The sequence below is a fragment of the Pangasianodon hypophthalmus genome, chromosome 3 (assembly GCF_027358585.1).
Source record: "Pangasianodon hypophthalmus isolate fPanHyp1 chromosome 3, fPanHyp1.pri, whole genome shotgun sequence".
In the NCBI taxonomy this organism is placed as follows: Eukaryota; Metazoa; Chordata; class Actinopteri; order Siluriformes; family Pangasiidae; genus Pangasianodon; species Pangasianodon hypophthalmus.
The window spans coordinates 14945621-14963919 of record NC_069712.1 but is presented as its reverse complement, the minus strand read 5'-3'; the positions used below and the strand labels follow the sequence as shown (position 1 = coordinate 14963919).

Here is an 18299-nt window from a genome sequence, read left to right as displayed (position 1 = left end):
GGCAGCCCAGACAGTACCCAAAACCCTACACACTGGCATTTAAATCTAGAAAAAGTTTTTATATTTTGGTTTTAAAATTTGGGTTCTAACCCACTACTAAACACAATAGCCCTCTAACGATGGATGAACCTCCCCATCTCTTGTACGCTGGATATCTACAATTAAAATGATCATCCTCGAAAATAAACTCTTTATTGTCTATTTCAGGTTAATATGGTTGGACTCTTATTCTATCATCTGGATAAGTCACCAACTCTTTACTTTCCATAATATATATCACATTACTCATACCTAACCAAATTATCTATAATCCTTTACCCATTATTCACCACTTTCCACCTGCATACCCACAAACACAACCTGAAGGACTTGGCCCTGTTACAAGCCAAAATCTGAGTTATAGCATATGTGCTGTTGTGATTTTTCAGCATAGACTCCACAATTTAGCATGAAAACTGTATTTTACAGTGTTTTAAATAAAAATGTGTTATTATAGCAGTACTGATTGGTGTAAAAGGCTACATTAATTATTCTCTGCCTCAGACAATCCACCCAAAGCCAGGGAACAAAACTTTATGCACCAAGACAATGATACAATGAGCTTTTCAACTGAAAATATACTATAAAAAGTTTATGGCATCTCGTCTTTAAAATTTGACAGCTTTGTTTAAAACAGCTTTATCCTGTGAAAGTTCTTGACTATGTTTACTGATGAAAACAGAGACTGTAAGGAGTAGAATGATACTACTTTATGGAGGTCTGGCTTGTGAAGACGAAATTGAATTAAAATTGAAGCCTATTGGAAGCAGTACTGCAGTGGTAATACAGCAGCTTTGCGAGTTGCTAAAGGAGTTCTCTAGTAGGATGGTTATGGTTATGCTTTCAGGGGTTAAATTGCTTTACGTGGTTAGGGTATTGGGTGTACAGTGGGTTAACTTGAAGCTAGCTGGATTAGTTAACTCCTATAGCAAAGCTAATGAAGTCTAACTACACAGGCTGAGATAACAAAGCTATGGCACTATCTATGCTAATAAAGGCAGTGAACATCACTGTTGTGAATTCACTGTTTCAGTTTGCTTTTCTTAGTGTAAATGTTCTACAGCATTTTTAGGATGGGGCTGGGTAAATGAAATCTAGAATTTAAGGTTTAGTCCAGTTAGCTTGTGGATGGAAAGTTAGCTACCACACAATTGTGGATGAGCTCTGCTAGTCACCAGGGAGGTATGGATGGGGGTCAAAGAGTAAAGACATTTACTGGTATTGCTGAATTAGTATCATGCTCCAGCTCTACCCAATGTCCCTTTAAAATGGCAGTTAACTTCAAAACTGCCGTGATCATGCCTAACAAGAAAAATGTGAAAATTATTTGGGAAAAATTATAATTTATAGTACAGTCCCAGAACCTAAACCCGTCTGAGTTTTGTGAATAACAACAGACTGCATTTTGTAAGTTTGTGAGACATTATATAAGACAAGCTGAACAGATCAATATTTGTTAAACAGTTTACAAAATAAGAGTGAACATACAGATATTTTCTCTTGAAATGCCCTTTATCTCCATCTAGTGGATAAAAAGTACTATATTCTAACAGCACAATAGTCAACCATGACAAGTCTCTTGAAGGAGTGTTAAATGAACTGGCTTATTCAATTGCATTTGATGATTAAATTACAATCATATTGGTTTCCTGTTAACTTCAATATTGCATTTAAATGATACCCATCTTCTCCTGAATATAATTTAATAATGATTTGTATGTGTAAACAAGCAACTACCAGCAGATGGCAATTTTATCTAGTGCAAATCACACTTTGTGTATGTATATGTGTCATGGAAACTAGCTTGTTCAGTGAGCATGCTGGCTGCTATACAGGCTCAGTAAAGTCCTCTCCGTGGAACATCCCGTAGTGGAGCTGCTCTTGCTGTGCTGCAGCCCATGGCATCTGTTGGCTGCTGAAGCGAGCTGCCCAGGTCCCTTTAGGGTCCACAACCACCACTCCACCCAGACCACTGACTCGTTCCTTCATGTAGGCCAGGGCCATGTCACTTGCCTCCTTAGGGCTTTTTCCTGCAAAACAGTTTTCCTTTACATCATTTTGTTACATCATTTTGTTGTGAGTCTAAAAATTATGTGCTTTATATACATTAATAATTTTGGCCTTGATGTGAAATATTTGAACTATTACACCATGTATATGTGTACATACATGACACCAAACTCTCTCTCAACAACACAGTGAGTTGAGCTGGCTTCCAGTGTTTAATGCAGCCCTGCAGTCTCAGAGAATTCTTCCAAAAATGCTAAATAGATGTCTCCTTACAGAAAACTTACATCAACAATATCAATCATATTAGCAATTATGTTTTTTGTTGTTGTTGTTTTTTGTTTTAAACTCAGGTTATGTGGAGTGTCTGCCATACAAGTCTCTTTGTAATTTGTTACTACAGAAACAACAGTGTATTAGAACAAGTGACTTGTATAAAATATAAACCTGAGCGGTGTGTTGTTAAAGAAATTAAACATCATCTTTGGATTTGAGAATTAATCAGAATTAAACAGCGCAGTGGTAAAAATCAACTTTAAAACAGGTAAATAACACAGCTTTTGGCCTTGTACATACCTCTTCACTTTTTTTACGTGGCTATGAAAGCTTAGCCTAGAGAAATGTTAAGTGTGGTCCTATGAGTATTTTAAAATGAGAAGATAACTATTGTTTTCATGTTAATGTAGAACACAGTACTGGTGGTACAGTGATACAGTACCTTGCTCCATGTGGAAGAGAATAAGCCTGGACAGAACGATTTTCATGATGGCTTCTCCATGACCAGTCGGTGATACAGCCCCAATCTGGTTATCTGCATAGCCTCCACACCCTGACACACATGCGCACACACACAACCCCTGGAATTATTTGGCAAAATGTGGCCAAATTAACCTTACTGAATGTTTTGTTAGTAGCACTGCTAGTGAAATATTTGAAAGATATTTGTGCCAAATATTGTGAGTGTGAGATATTGCCAGTCATGTACTATGGACTACATCTATTCCACAGTAAAATTGCATTCAGACCTTTAATCAAACTACAGCAAATCATCAATTTAGTTATTTCACTTTGTTTGACCACTAGATGGCAGTAGCACACTTATGTAGATATAACAAAGATTCCTATATTGAATATACAGTAGGGGAAATAATTTAAGTAAATGCTGCAATTTGGTAAAATAAATAGGCTATACTGACTGTTGTTTTATGACCAACAACTAACACCATCTGACTGTCTGCTTTGAACTTGAGTGCAGAAGCCAGAAACCTGTGTGTGGGTGAGCGGTTAGTTTATGATATACAAGATGTTCATTTGAGGGACTCACTTTACAAAGTTAAGGATTAACTCAGAAGGCTCTTGAGTGGCAAGAAGAAAGACAGTCTTGCATGTCCAAAGGTAAAAGATCAACAACCGCTGCAGACCTTTCACTATTCTGTACCTTGTACTCACACATTATCTCATTTTCCTTCTTACTGGCCATGTAATGTGCAGTGAGCCTACAAAAGAATATTGAGAAGTGGGACTGAGAATATTAGACCTGGGCCAGATCTATCTCATCAGGCTGTTCGACCTACCCCAAAAACCAAAATGTTTAAAATAATAACCTTGTTTATTTAAATCTTTATTTATTTATTTATGCAAATTTAAATCTCCTGAGTCCATTTCTGTGGTGATGTGCAAGCTTCATGGGTTTCTGAGAGCAAAAGCAAAGAAAGTTTTCTGAAATTAGAGAACAGTTTGTTCTCAAAATCAAGAAGACAAACTCAGACTATTTCAGTTACAACGTGCTAGCTAGCTCTGCACCACTGTAATGTGCCGTTGACAGATGGTTAATTTGACAGGTACATCATGATTTTAAGTTTGCAAAATGAACATTATTACCAATAATAAACTTCTGATAGTTTGCGAACGAGATACCATTTGCTAGGTGCAGTCATGATCAGTGGTTACATTATTGCACTAAGCTTTAACAGTAGATGTTTCTAACTCACCAATGCATGGAGTGTCTCCCACACGACCCTCCATCTTGTTTATCATGCCACCTGTAGAGGTAGCACATGCGATGTTTCCCTGCACATCCACAGCTACTGCTCCAACTGTGCCCATCTTACCTCTGCAAGACACAAGTAAAAACACATACAGGGTGTGGCAGCATTAAAGTGTCTAGCTTGAAGTTGTACACACTTCAATTTTTATTTGTCTTTTTTTCACTTTTGTGTTGGCCCATTTTGACTTGTATACTTAATACCTTTTAACTACACTCACACACTCCTAACTGATTAGTAACAAGATGATTAGCAACAAAATGTCTTGACTAGGATAGGAGAAATATTGCCATCTTGAACTACTGTCCATTGTTTACAAGCATAACAGCAGTTAACTTTTCACAAATCTTAAACATTGGTTTGTGGAAAATAAAAATAATAACTCTTACATTTGGCACTCCACAGGGTTGGCATCTTTATGCAGGTTGTCCTTCCATCGCTTCCTGGCATAGTCTGTGATCAGAGACTCCTCAGGCACTTCAGGGATCCCCATGGCCCTGGCAAACTGGGAAGCCCCTTCGGCCGTCAGACACACGTGACTAGTCTGCATAATGTAAATGTAAGAAGTTATTAAGTGTCAATTCATAATTTAACGACTGAAACAAAAATAATCTGCTTTCTAAAGTTAAGCAGTTGGCCTTATACAGTGAGGGGAAATAACTTTTGTTTTTGTTATTTAATGTAGTTCCAATGCACAGATCTTCTTCAAATTTGCACACAATGCGTTCTGACTGTGTACTTATAATCAAGAACAAAAACGTGTGTATTCATAAACAAAAATATTTTTAAAAAATAAAACTGATAGGGAAAAGGATTTGGATACTATATTAAAATTATATGTAAAGGCTGGATAAAAAAATACTCAGTTCTAGATATAAATGCTGCAAAATGTTCTTGAGTAAATTGCATCTGGTGTCATTATAAAAGATGTTGCCGTTGGTTCTGAAGATTTCATGAAACAAGTACCAATCATGGTGAAGGTAAAGGAGCCCTTAAAGTTTCAGGGACAACGTTATTAAACAATATTTGAATGGAAAATCTACAGAGCCATAACAATGCCTTTAAATGTCAGTCAGTACAAGGACAGTAAGTACTGTCAGAACAAGTGGTTAGATAATATGCAGGTGAAAAGTTCATGGAATCGCAACTAATCATCCCCATGCAAGATATCACAATATGCTCTAATGATAAGGAAGGTAAGAGAGAAGTCAGCAGTCACTGACAAAAGTTGCAGAACAACCTGAAAACAGCAGAAACAACAGTTACATAGAGAACAATAAGCAATGCAATTATCTCCATTCCTACATCCCATGCAAAACTCTTCTGCTAAAAAAAAAAGAAGCACAGAGATCCACATTTAAAAGAATTTAGGCACGTTTTAGAGCAACATACAAACAAAAATCGAACTCTGGCAATAATTCAGCTTGTCATGTTTGTAATACAGGGGCATTACACGTCATCGAACACAACATGAATGGAGAATTTTAATTTGACTGCCAAAGAAATTAAATCTTGGGAGAAGATGGATGTTTCAACAAGACAATGAGCTCAAAAGTACAGCTGAAATAACTGAAGAAAACCTTGCATGGCCTAGCCAATTTCCTGACTTGAATCCCATTGAAAAATTATTTTGATATTGTGAGTCCAGCAGGGGGACCCTTGTAACCTTGGAGAGTTGAGGATGATTTGCCAAGAGGAATGGGTCAGAATTGTATGCACATTGTACACACACACGCGCACTACAGTGTAAACCCATATGAGGATGGGTTCTCTGTTGAGTCTGGCTCCTCTCAAGGTTTCTTCCTATCACCATCTCAGGGAGTTTTTCCTTGCCACCGTCGCCCTGCTTGCTCATCAGAGATGTCACACACACACACTTCATTTTACTTTGTTTGTGTAAAGCTGCTTTGAGACAATGACCTTTGTAAAAAACAACTATCTTATTTCCCCTCAGTGTAACCCTTTGTTTTCACTCCACCCTCATTTAATCCAAGTTCTCCTAGATTCCAAAAAGGTACACTGTGTACTACTACACGTCTGAGTCACCAGAATTACTTCCTTTCTATTTACACGAAAGCACTGTTGAATTCTCAATACTGAATAGCTGTTTTGAATACCAGGTCAGCTCTGACAGTCCTAGTTTTGGCCATCACGCATATCACAACATTAAAAGTAACAAAACAACAAAATTGTTAGTGCTGGCAAATTGCTGTGGTACAAGAAGTGCTACTATTGTTAAAAAATCAGTTTTGGGCTGGTAACGCTTCACACCACCCTGTTGTTGAGTCTTTTCCTGTAACAGCATGTCCCATTGTGTTCTGTTCCTTACTTCATCCCCATTGCCTCTGAAACAAACAGAGGTTTTGTGAATAAGTTTATATTAGCCTTTTTTAAGATTTCTTAATTAAATTAGTAAGTTACATGTTACGTATGTGCCGATACTTGATGTGATATGATATGGAATTGCATTTTCATCATCTTTGTTATTAGGGACAACAAGCCTTATGTCCCAGCATTCAGCAAAACTATCATCCATTGCTTACAGCCTTGCTACAGATTAAGTAAAAGCTCTATAATACAAAGAGAACGGCTAATTAGTTACAAGTTTCACTCAGAAACGTCTCTAGGTTACGTATGTAACCATGGTTCCCCGAGGGAACGAGACGCTGCGTCACGAAACGCTATGGGAACACCCCCGCGTGACCGCGCTCTGAATCACGTGTCTAATCCGTCCAATGGATGGGCGAGACGTCACGGGCGGGGTGACGTAGCGACCCAGAAGCATAAAAGCCCGAGCGGCGAGCCCCGCATTAGCTTACTGGAAAATGAAGCAAGCGCCGCAGGGATGCCGGAAGTGTGGCACCGAGACGCAGAGTCTCATTCCCTCGGGGAACCATGGTTACATACGTAACCTGGAGACGTTCCCCTTCAGGAACTCGAGCTGCGTCACGAAACGCTATGAGAACGAGTATACCCACGCCGCCAGACTTACAAGTCCCTGCCTCCAGGAGGAGGCAAGCCTAAGGCACAAGGACAGAGGAGCCGGGAGTGGCTGGCAAAGGTCAGGGGCGTGGACCATCGCGCCATGTTGCAGATGTCCTGTAAGGACACACCTGCCAGAAAAGCCTTAGAGGCCGCCACCGCTCGGGTAGAGTGAGCCTTGACCCCTAGGGGACTGGGGAGACCAGAGGACTCGAAAGCCAGAGAAATGGATTCTACAATCCACCGGCTCAGGGTCTGCTTAGAAGCAGGAAAACCCCTCTTAGGGGGACCAAAGCACACAAGCAATTGGTCCGCCTTTCTCCACAGGGCAGTTCTGTTGACATACGCGTCCAGTGCTCGCACTGGACACATACAATTGAGCTTCCGATGGTCGGGCTCCCTGAAGGGAGGAGGACAGAAAGCCTGCAGCACGACCGGCCGTGGTGCCGAGGAGGGGACTTTCGGTACGTACCCCGCTCGGGGGTACAAGAATGCTTTGGCCAACCCAGGCGCAAAGTCTAAATAGGAAGGGGCCACAGAGAGGGCCTGAAGATCCCCCACTCTCCTAAGAGAGGAAATTGCCAAGAGAAAGGCAGTTTTTAACGTCAGAAGATGGTCCGAAATCTCCTCAATGGACTCGAAGGGGGGTTTGCAGAGAGCCTCTAAAACCACGGCCAGGTCCCACAAGGGGACCCGAGATTGAGCTGGAGGTCTGATCCTCAGCGCACCGCGGAGGAAACGTGTCACCCAGGGGTGTCTGCCCACTGACTGGCCATCGAGAGGGGCGTGGCAGGCCGGAATAGCCGCCACGTACACCTTCAGGGTGGAGTGGGTCAGCCCCGCGGAGAGGTGGGCCTGCAAGAACTCCAGCACTGTACCAACTGGGCAGTGAACAGGGTCAAGCCGGCGGTCTCCGCACCAGGAAGTGAAAAGTTTCCACTTCAGGGCGTACAGTTTCCTCGTAGAGGGAGCTCTGGACTGGAGGATGGTCTCCACAACCTCGGTTGAGAGGCCGGAAGCGCGGAGTTGTGCCCCCTCAGAGGCCACACCCACAGCTTCCACAGCTCCGGGCGGGGGTGAAAATGGGGAGCCGTCTAGGAGGGAAATCAGGTCCGAGAACCATACTCGGCCCGGCCAGAACGGGGCTACTAACAGTAGGCGAATTCCGTCCCGGAGATTCCTGATAGGAATCTCCCATGGGGAGCCGTCTAGGAGGGAAATCAGGTCCGAGAACCATACTCGGCCCGGCCAGAACGGGGCTACTAACAGTAGGCGAATTCCGTCCCGGCGCACTCTCTCCAGAACTCCTGGGAGCAGGTGCCACACTTCCGGCGTACAGACGCAGCCTCGGCCACGGCTGTACCATGGCATCCAGTCCAAGAGGAGCTGGATGAGTCAGAGAGAACCAAAGGGGGCAGTGCGATGTCTCCTGCGTCGCAAACAGATCCACCTGGGCTCTGCCGAACATACGCCATATGAGCTCCACCACCTCGGGGTGGAGTCTCCATTCCCGGCCCCTGCCTCGACAGGGCGTCTGCTTCCACGTTGAGATAACCAGGGATGTAGGCTGCTCTCAATGAGAGGAGCTTCCCTTGGGACCACACAAGGATCTGGCGCGCCAGCCTGTAAAGGGGGCGCAAACGCAGACCTCCCTGGCGGTTGATGTAAGAGACCACCGTCGTGTTGTCGGTGCGCACCAACACGTGGCGGCCTCTTAGGTTTGGGAGAAAGTGTTTCAGAGCCAGAAACACGGCCAGCATCTCCAGGCAGTTGATGTGCCAAGTGAGATGGCGGCCGGTCCACAGACCACAGGCAGGACGGCCACTCATGACCGCTCCCCATCCGGTGAGGGACGCATCCGTCGCTAGCACTATGCGGCGACCAGGAGCTCCCAGGACCAGGCCCTGAGACAAGAACCCAGGTTCTCTCCACACAGCTAAGGCACGGCGGCATCGCCGCGTGACCTTGATCATGCGGAGCAGGTTTCCCCTGTTTCGGAAAAACCCCCTGGTCTTGAGCCACCACTGTAGGGGTCTCATGTGCAGCAGGCCAAAAGGTATCACATTGGACGCGGCTGCCAATAGGCCCAGCAGTCTCTGAAACTGCTTTACAGTGAGTGACCAGCCAGGAGACAAACGTGCCTGCATCGTGGTCGAATCCCACACGACGCCTAGATAAGCAGTTCTCTGAGCTGGAGAAAGCACGCTTTTCTCGGCGTTTAGACTTAACCCCAGTTCCTTCATATGGGCGAGAACGACATCTCGATGCCGAGCCGCCATCTGCTCTGAATGAGCTAAAATCAACCAGTCGTCGATGTAATTCAGTATGCGGATGCCCTGTAGTCGCATAGGAGCCAAGGCAGCATCCACGCACTTCGTGAAGGTGCGGGGTGAGAGTGCTGGCCCGAAGGGAAGAACCCGATACTGGTAAGCTTCGCCCCCGAAAGCGAACCTCAGGAACTTCCTGTGTGGGGGAAGGATGGAGATGTGGAAATACGCATCTTTTAGGTCGATCGTGACAAACCAGTCCTGGGACCTGATCTGAGACACGACCTGAGTGACCGTAAGCATCCTGAACTTCAGTCGTGCGACTGAGAGGTTCAATTGCCGCAAGTCCAAAATGGGACGCAGCCCTCCCCCCTTCTTGGGAACAATGAAGTACCGGCTGTAGAACCCGGACTCTCTGCCGTGAGGAGGGACCACCTCGATGGCCTCCTTCCTCAGGAGAGAGTGTACTTCCTGCTCCAATATCAGAGCCTGCTCGGGACCCACCACAGTGGGAAGAACCCCAGAAAAACGAGGCGGAGGCGAGCCGAACTGAATTCGGTAGCCTCTTTCTACAGTACGCAGGACCCAATGAGACACATTCGGCAGAAGTTTCCACGCTGCCAGAAAGCTCACTAAGGGAATCAGTCTCTCGAGACTGACCTCTGGTGCAATAGAAGTGGTTAGCTGGGTGCCCTGAGGCGGCGAACCGACAGGGGGTAAATGAACTAACTGCTGCGAAGGCCTCAGAAGAGGCCCGCGAGCCTCCCAGACCCGCTACGTTGCCAGGCGAGAACTGGGAGAGGCGCTCGCCGGAGACCGCTGCGCCCTGAAGCACCATAGGTGGCAGGGTTGGCAGATCGACCTCCTGAGGGCACTGGGAGGTGTACGCCGCGTCGCCCCAGAGGGGCCCGCCCTCGGAAGCCCTGGGCCAAAACCGTCAGGGCTTCTTAGCTGCAGCCCTTCTGGACATGAGGACGGTCCTCAGATCCGCCTTAGCGCTCTGTTTTTGGGCCTCCCTGTAGGAGGGGGCCGTACACGGAGGGGGCTGCCCCCGCCCAGCAGCCCCACGAGCTAGAGAGCGACGGGGGTGGGACCGCTGGAACGCCGCCGCCTGAGCACGGGCCTGCTGGTATCTCTCGACGACGGAGTCTACCGCGTCGCCAAACAGGCCCGAGGGAGTAAGCGGGGCGTCCATGAGCACGGACAGGGTCAGCCAGAGATGCCTCTCCGCCACCACCAGGACTGCCATAGACCGACCGATAGCACGGGCGGTCTCCTTGGTAGCGCGGAGGGACAGATCAGGGACAGATCAGTGGCCCGCCTGAGCTCCGCTACCTGCTCAGACGTCATCTCCCCGTGCTCATCCAGCTCTTCAAGCAGGTCGGCCTGGTACGCCTGTAACACCGCCATGGTGTGCAGACACACACCGGCCTGACCTGCTGCCGTGTACGCCTTGCCTACCAGCGCTGAGGTGGTCCGCAGCGGCTTGGTAGGCAACGCCGGAGCCTTCAGGGACGATGCAGCAGCAGGGGACAGATAGCTGGCTAGCGTCTGTTCAACCCTGGGCATCGCCCTGTAACCGGAGTAGTCCAGCCCCGCCACATTAGCATAATGGGAGGAAGTGGGGCTGAACAACCGGGCTGAAAAAGGCCTATTCCAGGACCTCGACACCTCAGTGAGGTCTGGAAAAAAGGGCAGGCTCCGGGGCGGAGGTGGCAGCCTACTGCGCAAAAAGCGCTTATCCAGCTTAGAGCAATGAGGCTCAGGCTGTGTCTCAGCGGGCCAGTCAATGTTCAGCTTAGCGACTGCCCGCGTAACCACCTCGAGCAGCTCCCCGTATTGAGGAAACTGCGGCTCTGGGTCGACGCTCTCCACATCGACCTCCTCGGAGGACGATAGGTGGAGCGCCGAGTCCGCTCCCCGGGGGGGAAGAAACCGCAGAGCGTGCTTCCGAACCCAGGGAGGGGACAGTGGACCTGGAGGGTGAGGAAGGAGAAAGGGACGGGCCCGTCTCCATTCCCTCCACCAGGTCCATCTGCGAGCCCCACGAGCGCAACCGCCGCTCTGCCTCGGCAGAAGCGGGGCTGGCACCGCGAGGCACGCTAGTGAGGGCTCCCTCCTCAAAGAGAGCCCAGCGGGAGCGGAGAGTGCGCAGCGGTAAACGCTCGCAATGTGCGCAGCTGGCTCCCTCGAGAGCCGACTGAGCCTGCTCCGCTCCCAAACAGGCAACGCACAGACTGTGTGTATCCCCGCCCGTAATATATCACGGACAGGGAGGAACACACAGCCTGAAGCGCTGCCCGCTCTCGCCCTTAGTTTTATCTTTGGCCTTTGGCATGCCGCCGACAAAACACAAAATAGACTGAACAAAGACAAACAATATAAATAGAGCGCTTGCTGAAAACAGGAAGCTGACGCGGGGCTTGCCGCTCTGGCTTTTATGCTTCCGGGTCGCTACGTCACCCCGCCTGTGACGTCTCGCCCATCCAGTGGACGGATTAGACACGTGATTCAGAGCGCGGTCACGCGGGGGCGTTCCCATAGCGTTTCGTGACGCAGCTCGAGTTCCTGAAGGGGAACCACACTTTTTCCATAGTGTATCAATCCATTTTCATTTAAGAATAATGGCTTGCATTAACTGAATTGAAGTAAAATATTTTTGTTTAAGCCTAAAATACGAATTGGCCCTGGATTTACCTGAAAATTGGCTTAGTTGCATAATTAGTATCTTTCGCTAAATGGGTCACTGTCTAAAAACTGTGTAAACTGAACTGTCTAATAACTGAGTAAAGAGCTAGATATTCAGAAGGGGGTGTAGGTGTATAATGGTGGACGTATACTGTCACAAGTGTACCTTGTCCATGACCAGCCTGGCCAGGTGAATAGGGTTAGCCACTCTCCTGACTGCAGACACGGCACCACAGGCCAATGTGCGCCCATCCATCACCAGAGCATCCATCTCCACTTCTCCCTTCAGATTCAACACTGAGCCTCGACCTGAAATCACACAAATACAAACACACCCACACTCTTCCAGGATTGACCTTGACAACCAGGGGTCCTCTAGTGGCTCAACAGAAAAGTGTTCACCCAATCATCAGGAGATCACGAGTTTGAATCCTGATGATGTCGCAGCCATCTGTGGCTAGTCCTAGTGAGCAAAACTATCCATGTTCTCTCTGTGTGTGATGTCATTATTCACTGCCCATTAATCAGTGCGACACTAGCCAGTGGTGTGCATTTATGAGCTCATGTATGCGTAAGTGAGCAGATAGCACTTTCATTTGAGTGTGTTATGCTGCCCTGTGACGCAGCATGAACAGCAGGCCAAAAAGATGCATTAGTTGACTTCAGGGGTGAGTAGCAGGCAATTGGCAGATGACCAAATGGGGGGGGGTGGTGCTTTTCAAAATGTTTGATTTGCTGAGTCTGTGGGACATTTTATTTTTATTATTATTTGTTTAGTATTATTGGTCTTCTCAAATCGAACTGGGAAAAGGAACTAAATAAAAGGAAGATTGAAATTCAATATTTTGCACAGAAATTAAATACTTTCCACAGTAGATTACTTTGTATATTTTGGTTAAATTAAATAACATGGTCAAGGCTTAATTCTTTACTCTTGTATTATGATGGTGCTACCTGCATTAAATGCTGGGTTATTTTCCAGCATGGCAACGGTTTCTACCACAGCGTCCATGGCAGTGCCTCCAGACTTCAGAATGGCATACCCCAACCTTGCTGCTTCCTGCATCCCGGCAATGGAGAGCTCAGCTCGTTCCTTGGGAACATGACCTGCACCACCATGGACTACCACAACAGGCAACATTGGAATCAGAAATCCTCAAAATCTGTCAGAGGCAGAAATACAAAAAAACGTTATAACAATCAAACTATTTAATCATAGTGTATGTTTTATTACTGAAGTGAAGCTTTAATTATATAGCATTTAATTGTTTTTTTTTTTTTTCAAAAAATGCAAAATAGAGTTACATATAAACAAATAATCACACTAAAGCAAAGCTATTACAGTGGGATTTGGGGATGGGGTTTTGCTTACAGTTGGTGATATTTTTATTATGCATTTTATTTTTCACTCTTAGACTGCCTCTGGTGATGAGTGATAAACCTTGAGTATAGTATTCTAATTAAATATTCTTGGACTAGTTCATTCTGACTTACTTTGGTACCATCTTTAAAAAGGGCCAGTATTTAATTAATATTTGTGCGGTCACATTGTACTCCAACCAGTCAACAGATATTTGCATCATTAGCCGTCTGTCCACTGAGGAACTTTACCCTAAGAGTTTACCTTTGGAGGAACTCTAGTCTGGAACTGAAATGCTAGGATAGAAAAGACATATGAGATTTAGAACAGCGCAGTTTAAATTCTATAACCCAAAACACTTCTTCAAAAAATGGAGCTGGTTGAAACCATAGAATAAAAAAAAAAAATAAAAAAAAATAAAAAAAAAAAGAATTAAAAAGCGGTATTTCAACAGACACTGTGCAGCTATACGTCAGATAGGGTGACCAGTGTTGTTCAGTCACAGCATAGCAGAGTTGCTTTTGCAGGACACTCAATATACCAAATGAATGATAGCTCAGTTCTGGCCCACTTGCATCTGGCCAACGTAATGAAATGGAATGGTGGCATGCACCAAAAATATTAATGTTTTAAAAGACAGCATCTGTAGTGCATTTTGTTTTACTTGCTATAAATCACCTGCAACATAAATGAAATTATAGTGCTTATGAATTAAACAATATTCTATAAACAAGCTGCATGCAGTTTAGTAGTGAACATAAGATGCTCACGGACGGATATTCTGTTACATTTTAAACCTTTACATTGGAAATTTATAATTAAATTTATGAGCGAAACATTTAGACCTCTAGTCACCCCATTAATCAATAAAAGACTTACTTTCTCTCTATTCATTGTACCCTATGAACCAAGTCTTTTTTCATATTTAATTTCTTTAATGGTTTTACTTATATTCCTGGTTTTTACTAACCACTTTGACTCCATCAACACTTACAGCTTTGTTTTTCTCCCCAGAGAGCATTTTTGTAAAGCAAGTGAATGGATATGGTGATTGGAGTGTTCAATTAAGAAAATATATGATACTTATAGGTTTGAAAATCAGGACAGTTCATATTTGTGTCTGTATGTGACCCATATCAGTCATTTGTGTGAACAGACTTGTTCACTACGATCTGAGAGCTAACACGAGCTATGCGTGACTAGCTTAGCTAGGCAGTTAATGTTCAGTCAGCTTGCCCACATCAATATGGGAGTCCATAGATTAATTCTGCAATGGAGTTAATCAAGTTTTAATAAATACAATTCAAAATCAATCCCTTGGCCAAGGGTTAAACATGGTATTAACATATTAGCCATCCTATTTGTGTTTTTGTTTTCCATTTATTGAATGGCTCAGGTAGGTTATACGACAAAAACTTCATATCATGAATCCTGAAAGCCATTTCTACGAAACACAATATGTATTACATTTTATAGATTTGCTCACAAACTTCCAACAAAAGAGTAGCGTTCATTTAAAAAAATGTTCAATGATTTATGTCTACAAAAATCGATTTTAAAAAATATATTTAAATATTTTACATTTAAAAATGTTTTTTTAATTTATAAAAAATGAAATACTGAAAAGAGAAAAGAATATTGTCCAACAATAAAGATTAACAGCAAATTAACAGCAAATCTGATGCTTCCAATCATTTTTAATTAAATTTATCTTTTTATTTTTTTTTTTAAAAAATCACAATATCCATGATATCTCAAAAAAAGTATTGTGACATAATGTATCACAGTACTGATATTATATCCTCATATTGCCCAGCCATAGCTAGCACTAGTGTAAAAAAAATTATTAGCAGTTAAATGTTCTAATCTTCTGTACAGTTAGATTTTAACGTATAAACTCTACCTTTATAAAATGATTATTTTTACACACAAAGATCACAGCACCTCACACATTAAGTGCACGACTCTATAGTTTATTTATTTTCCTCCTGACCTTGACTTAATCAGAAGATGCTCACAGACAACAGCCAGTTCAGCACAAACATGTAGCAGCAAGAAAAGAGTGTGAAAAGTGTCACAGCATTTCAGGCACATATTCAAGGACAACAAGGTCTGGACCTCTGTAGTGTATGGAAACAGTAATGTCCTGATAATTTTGACAGTTTTATAAAGTGAAATCATTTTATTTTTTTTAGACTAGTTATTGCAAGTCAAATCAGCTTGCAATAAATAAACACTTAATGTTAGTTCAGTTACATTATTTATTAATAACATACTACAATCAAGAAAAAAATGCTTTGTTAACTATGGTATTAATTGCACAATATCGTAAACAAAGAAATTTAACTCAAAATGAAATAGTTTAACTGGAGTCTGAGCAGTGTGTGGAAAAATGGAAGGATGTATTCAACATATGGATGACACAAATAACACATTCCTCCAATGTAGACCTCACTAAAATATTTATCCTGGTTATGGCCCTATATACACTCACTGAGCACTTTATTAAGAACACTATACTAATATTGGATAGGGCCTCCCTTTGCTCTCAAAACAGTCTCAATTCCTCATGGCATGGATTCCACAAGATGTTGGAAACATCCCTTTCAGATTCTGGTCCATGTTGCCATGATTGCATCACACAATTCCTGGAGATTTTTCAAGTGCATTTTCATTCTGCGAATCTCTCGTTATTACACGTTCCAAAGATGTTTTATTGAATTCAGATCCGGTGACTGGGAAGGCCACTGAAGAACACTGAACTTATTGTCATGTTCATGAAACCAGTTTGAGATGACTTTTTCTTTGTGTGATGCTGCATTATCATGCTGGAAGTAGCCATCAGAAGATGGGTAAATCTTGGCCATGAAGGGATGCACATGGTCCGCAACAATACTCAAATAGGCTGTGGCATTCAAGTGATGATTGATTGGTATTAACAGGCCCAAAGTGTACAAAAGAAAACATTCCCCACATCACTACACCACCTCCACCAGCCTGGACTTTTGACCCAAGGCAGGTTGCGTTCATGAATTCATGCTGTTTGCGCCAAATTCTGACCCTACCATCTGTGTGTCTCAGCAGAAATCGTGGAACCCGACGTGGTCTTCTGCTGTTGTAGTCCATCTGCCTCAAGGTTTGACATGTTGTGCATTCTGAGTTGTGCTTTTCTGCTCACCACAATTGTACAGATTGCTTATCCGAGCTACTGTAGCAGCTCAAACCTGTCTGGCAATCCTCTGTTGTTCTCTCTCATCAACAAGGCGTTTCCATCTGCAGAACTGCCACTCACAGGATGGATTAGTTTGTGACTTAGCGAACCAGTATTATATATCATCAATGTATTTATTGATAGAGACTTCAAAGCACTTTTGTAAGTCTCTCAGGATAAGAGCAGCTGCCAAATGTCATAAATGTAAATGGATGTTTTTTATTTATTTCACCATTCTGAGTAAACTCTAGAGACTGGTGTCTGTGAAAATCCAGATAAAGTGCTCAGTGAGTGTATACAGTCTATGGTACTTGATTTAGCTAACCCCTTATAACTGGTTTTAAGAAGACAGTCATCATGGTGCTGGATTTTTTTTCCCCCATCAAATTATCCATGTATGCAATTTTATGGCATTGGTAAATAGACATCACACAAACAGCTACAGCTATTATTTCTTTCACGGAGCTACTTCCTGATTTGAACAAGATTTAACAGGTTAGACTACACATGACAATAGGATTAAGTTACTGCATTATCCAGTCGAGTGTAAACACCATATCCAGCACAGCGCGCGCTGAGAGGCTACACACTAGGATCCGTTAACGCGCTCTCAGCAAAACGCCCTCACGTGACACAGTGACCAGCTCAATCCTATACGATACGTTCAGATATGACATCAGAACAAAGCGACTTCTTACCTGTTTTCGTTGAAAACTAACAAATTAACAGACAAAGCCGAGATACAGCAGATATTTATCCGAGTAACGTTTAACCAATGACCCACAAGTTGCGTCACATCATCACGAGCGCCAGCCGACAAATTAAAAGTTTTAAAATAAATTCAGGCTGCGTACCAATATTTACTGGAATTCGGATTTTGCGTTTAATATTTTCTAATATTTATTAGTTTCCATTCTAAAAAGACAACATGTCTTACCCGGAACATAGGCTACAAAGCAGTTAGCGCTGTTTCCTGTCAAATTTCCTGTCAAATAAACTACTGTAGCCTGTTTCTCATGACAGCCTGCTACACACACCGTGTTCGCTTACCATGGAGTAAACGATCAGTGAGAAACTTGTAGTTTGTATTTCAGCTTTCCCCCAACACTGAGTACAAGTAAAACACCGAAGATTTAAATGAATAAATGAAAATGCAGAAAAAAAGTTAGTCTATTTGAGTGTTTTGAAGAAGCCTTGAGATGAATAAAGTGCAGTCATGAGCTAAGGATGAAAGTTTTAACTTGGAACTTGATAACGAACAAATGAAGCAATTCAACATTTTGGAAGAGGTCTCTATCTTTGTAATTAAATGAATGTTAATTTAGTTTATATATAGACCCTGTAATATTTACTTGTAGACTATATGTCTTTACCCACGGTCCTGAAAGGTTTATTCCCCTCTTCTTTCAGCTCAGGTTTATTGATTAGGATACTTTTAATTACAGTAAAAGTAATTAACATTCATAATCTGTATTCTATTAAACACAATGTCACAAAAGTTGATTAGTTTCTCACTGTCATATACCTTGTTCAGTAGAGGTAAAATGTCCAGTATGCTGCTCTCACTAATGTGAGACACCAGGGCTTTTTTCGTCGGTGTGAATTTGTCCACGCGAGCGTCTTTACGTTCACAGATGACGCTTGTCGCTACTTATAGGCCGGTGCCGCTCTCGTGCACGCGGGCTGAGGGGAGCGGAGGC

At 43.6% G+C, this 18299-nt stretch overlaps 1 protein-coding gene across 5 annotated transcripts; it reads right to left on the bottom strand.

Moving 5' to 3' along the window:
• Positions 1-1532: 1532 nt before the first annotated feature.
• On the bottom strand, positions 1533-18268 carry asrgl1 (asparaginase and isoaspartyl peptidase 1). 5 transcript variants are annotated; one of them, XM_026940176.3, is made up of 8 exons: positions 18125-18244; positions 13653-13684; positions 12983-13191; positions 12195-12337; positions 4481-4635; positions 4038-4159; positions 2765-2875; positions 1533-2069 (listed from the first exon to the last, which is right to left on the bottom strand). In XM_026940176.3, exons 3-8 carry the CDS (start codon positions 13167-13169, stop codon positions 1867-1869), a joined length of 921 nt encoding a protein of 306 aa, XP_026795977.1. In that variant the 5' UTR covers positions 13170-13191; positions 13653-13684; positions 18125-18244; the 3' UTR covers positions 1533-1866. The 5 variants fall into 5 exon arrangements, with proteins under 5 accessions (XP_026795977.1, XP_026795969.1, XP_026795959.1 ...); XM_026940168.3 differs by lacking the exon at positions 18125-18244 and adding an exon at positions 17298-17534; XM_026940158.2 differs by lacking the exon at positions 13653-13684 and having other exon boundaries at positions 18125-18268.
• Positions 18269-18299: the final 31 nt, after the last annotated feature.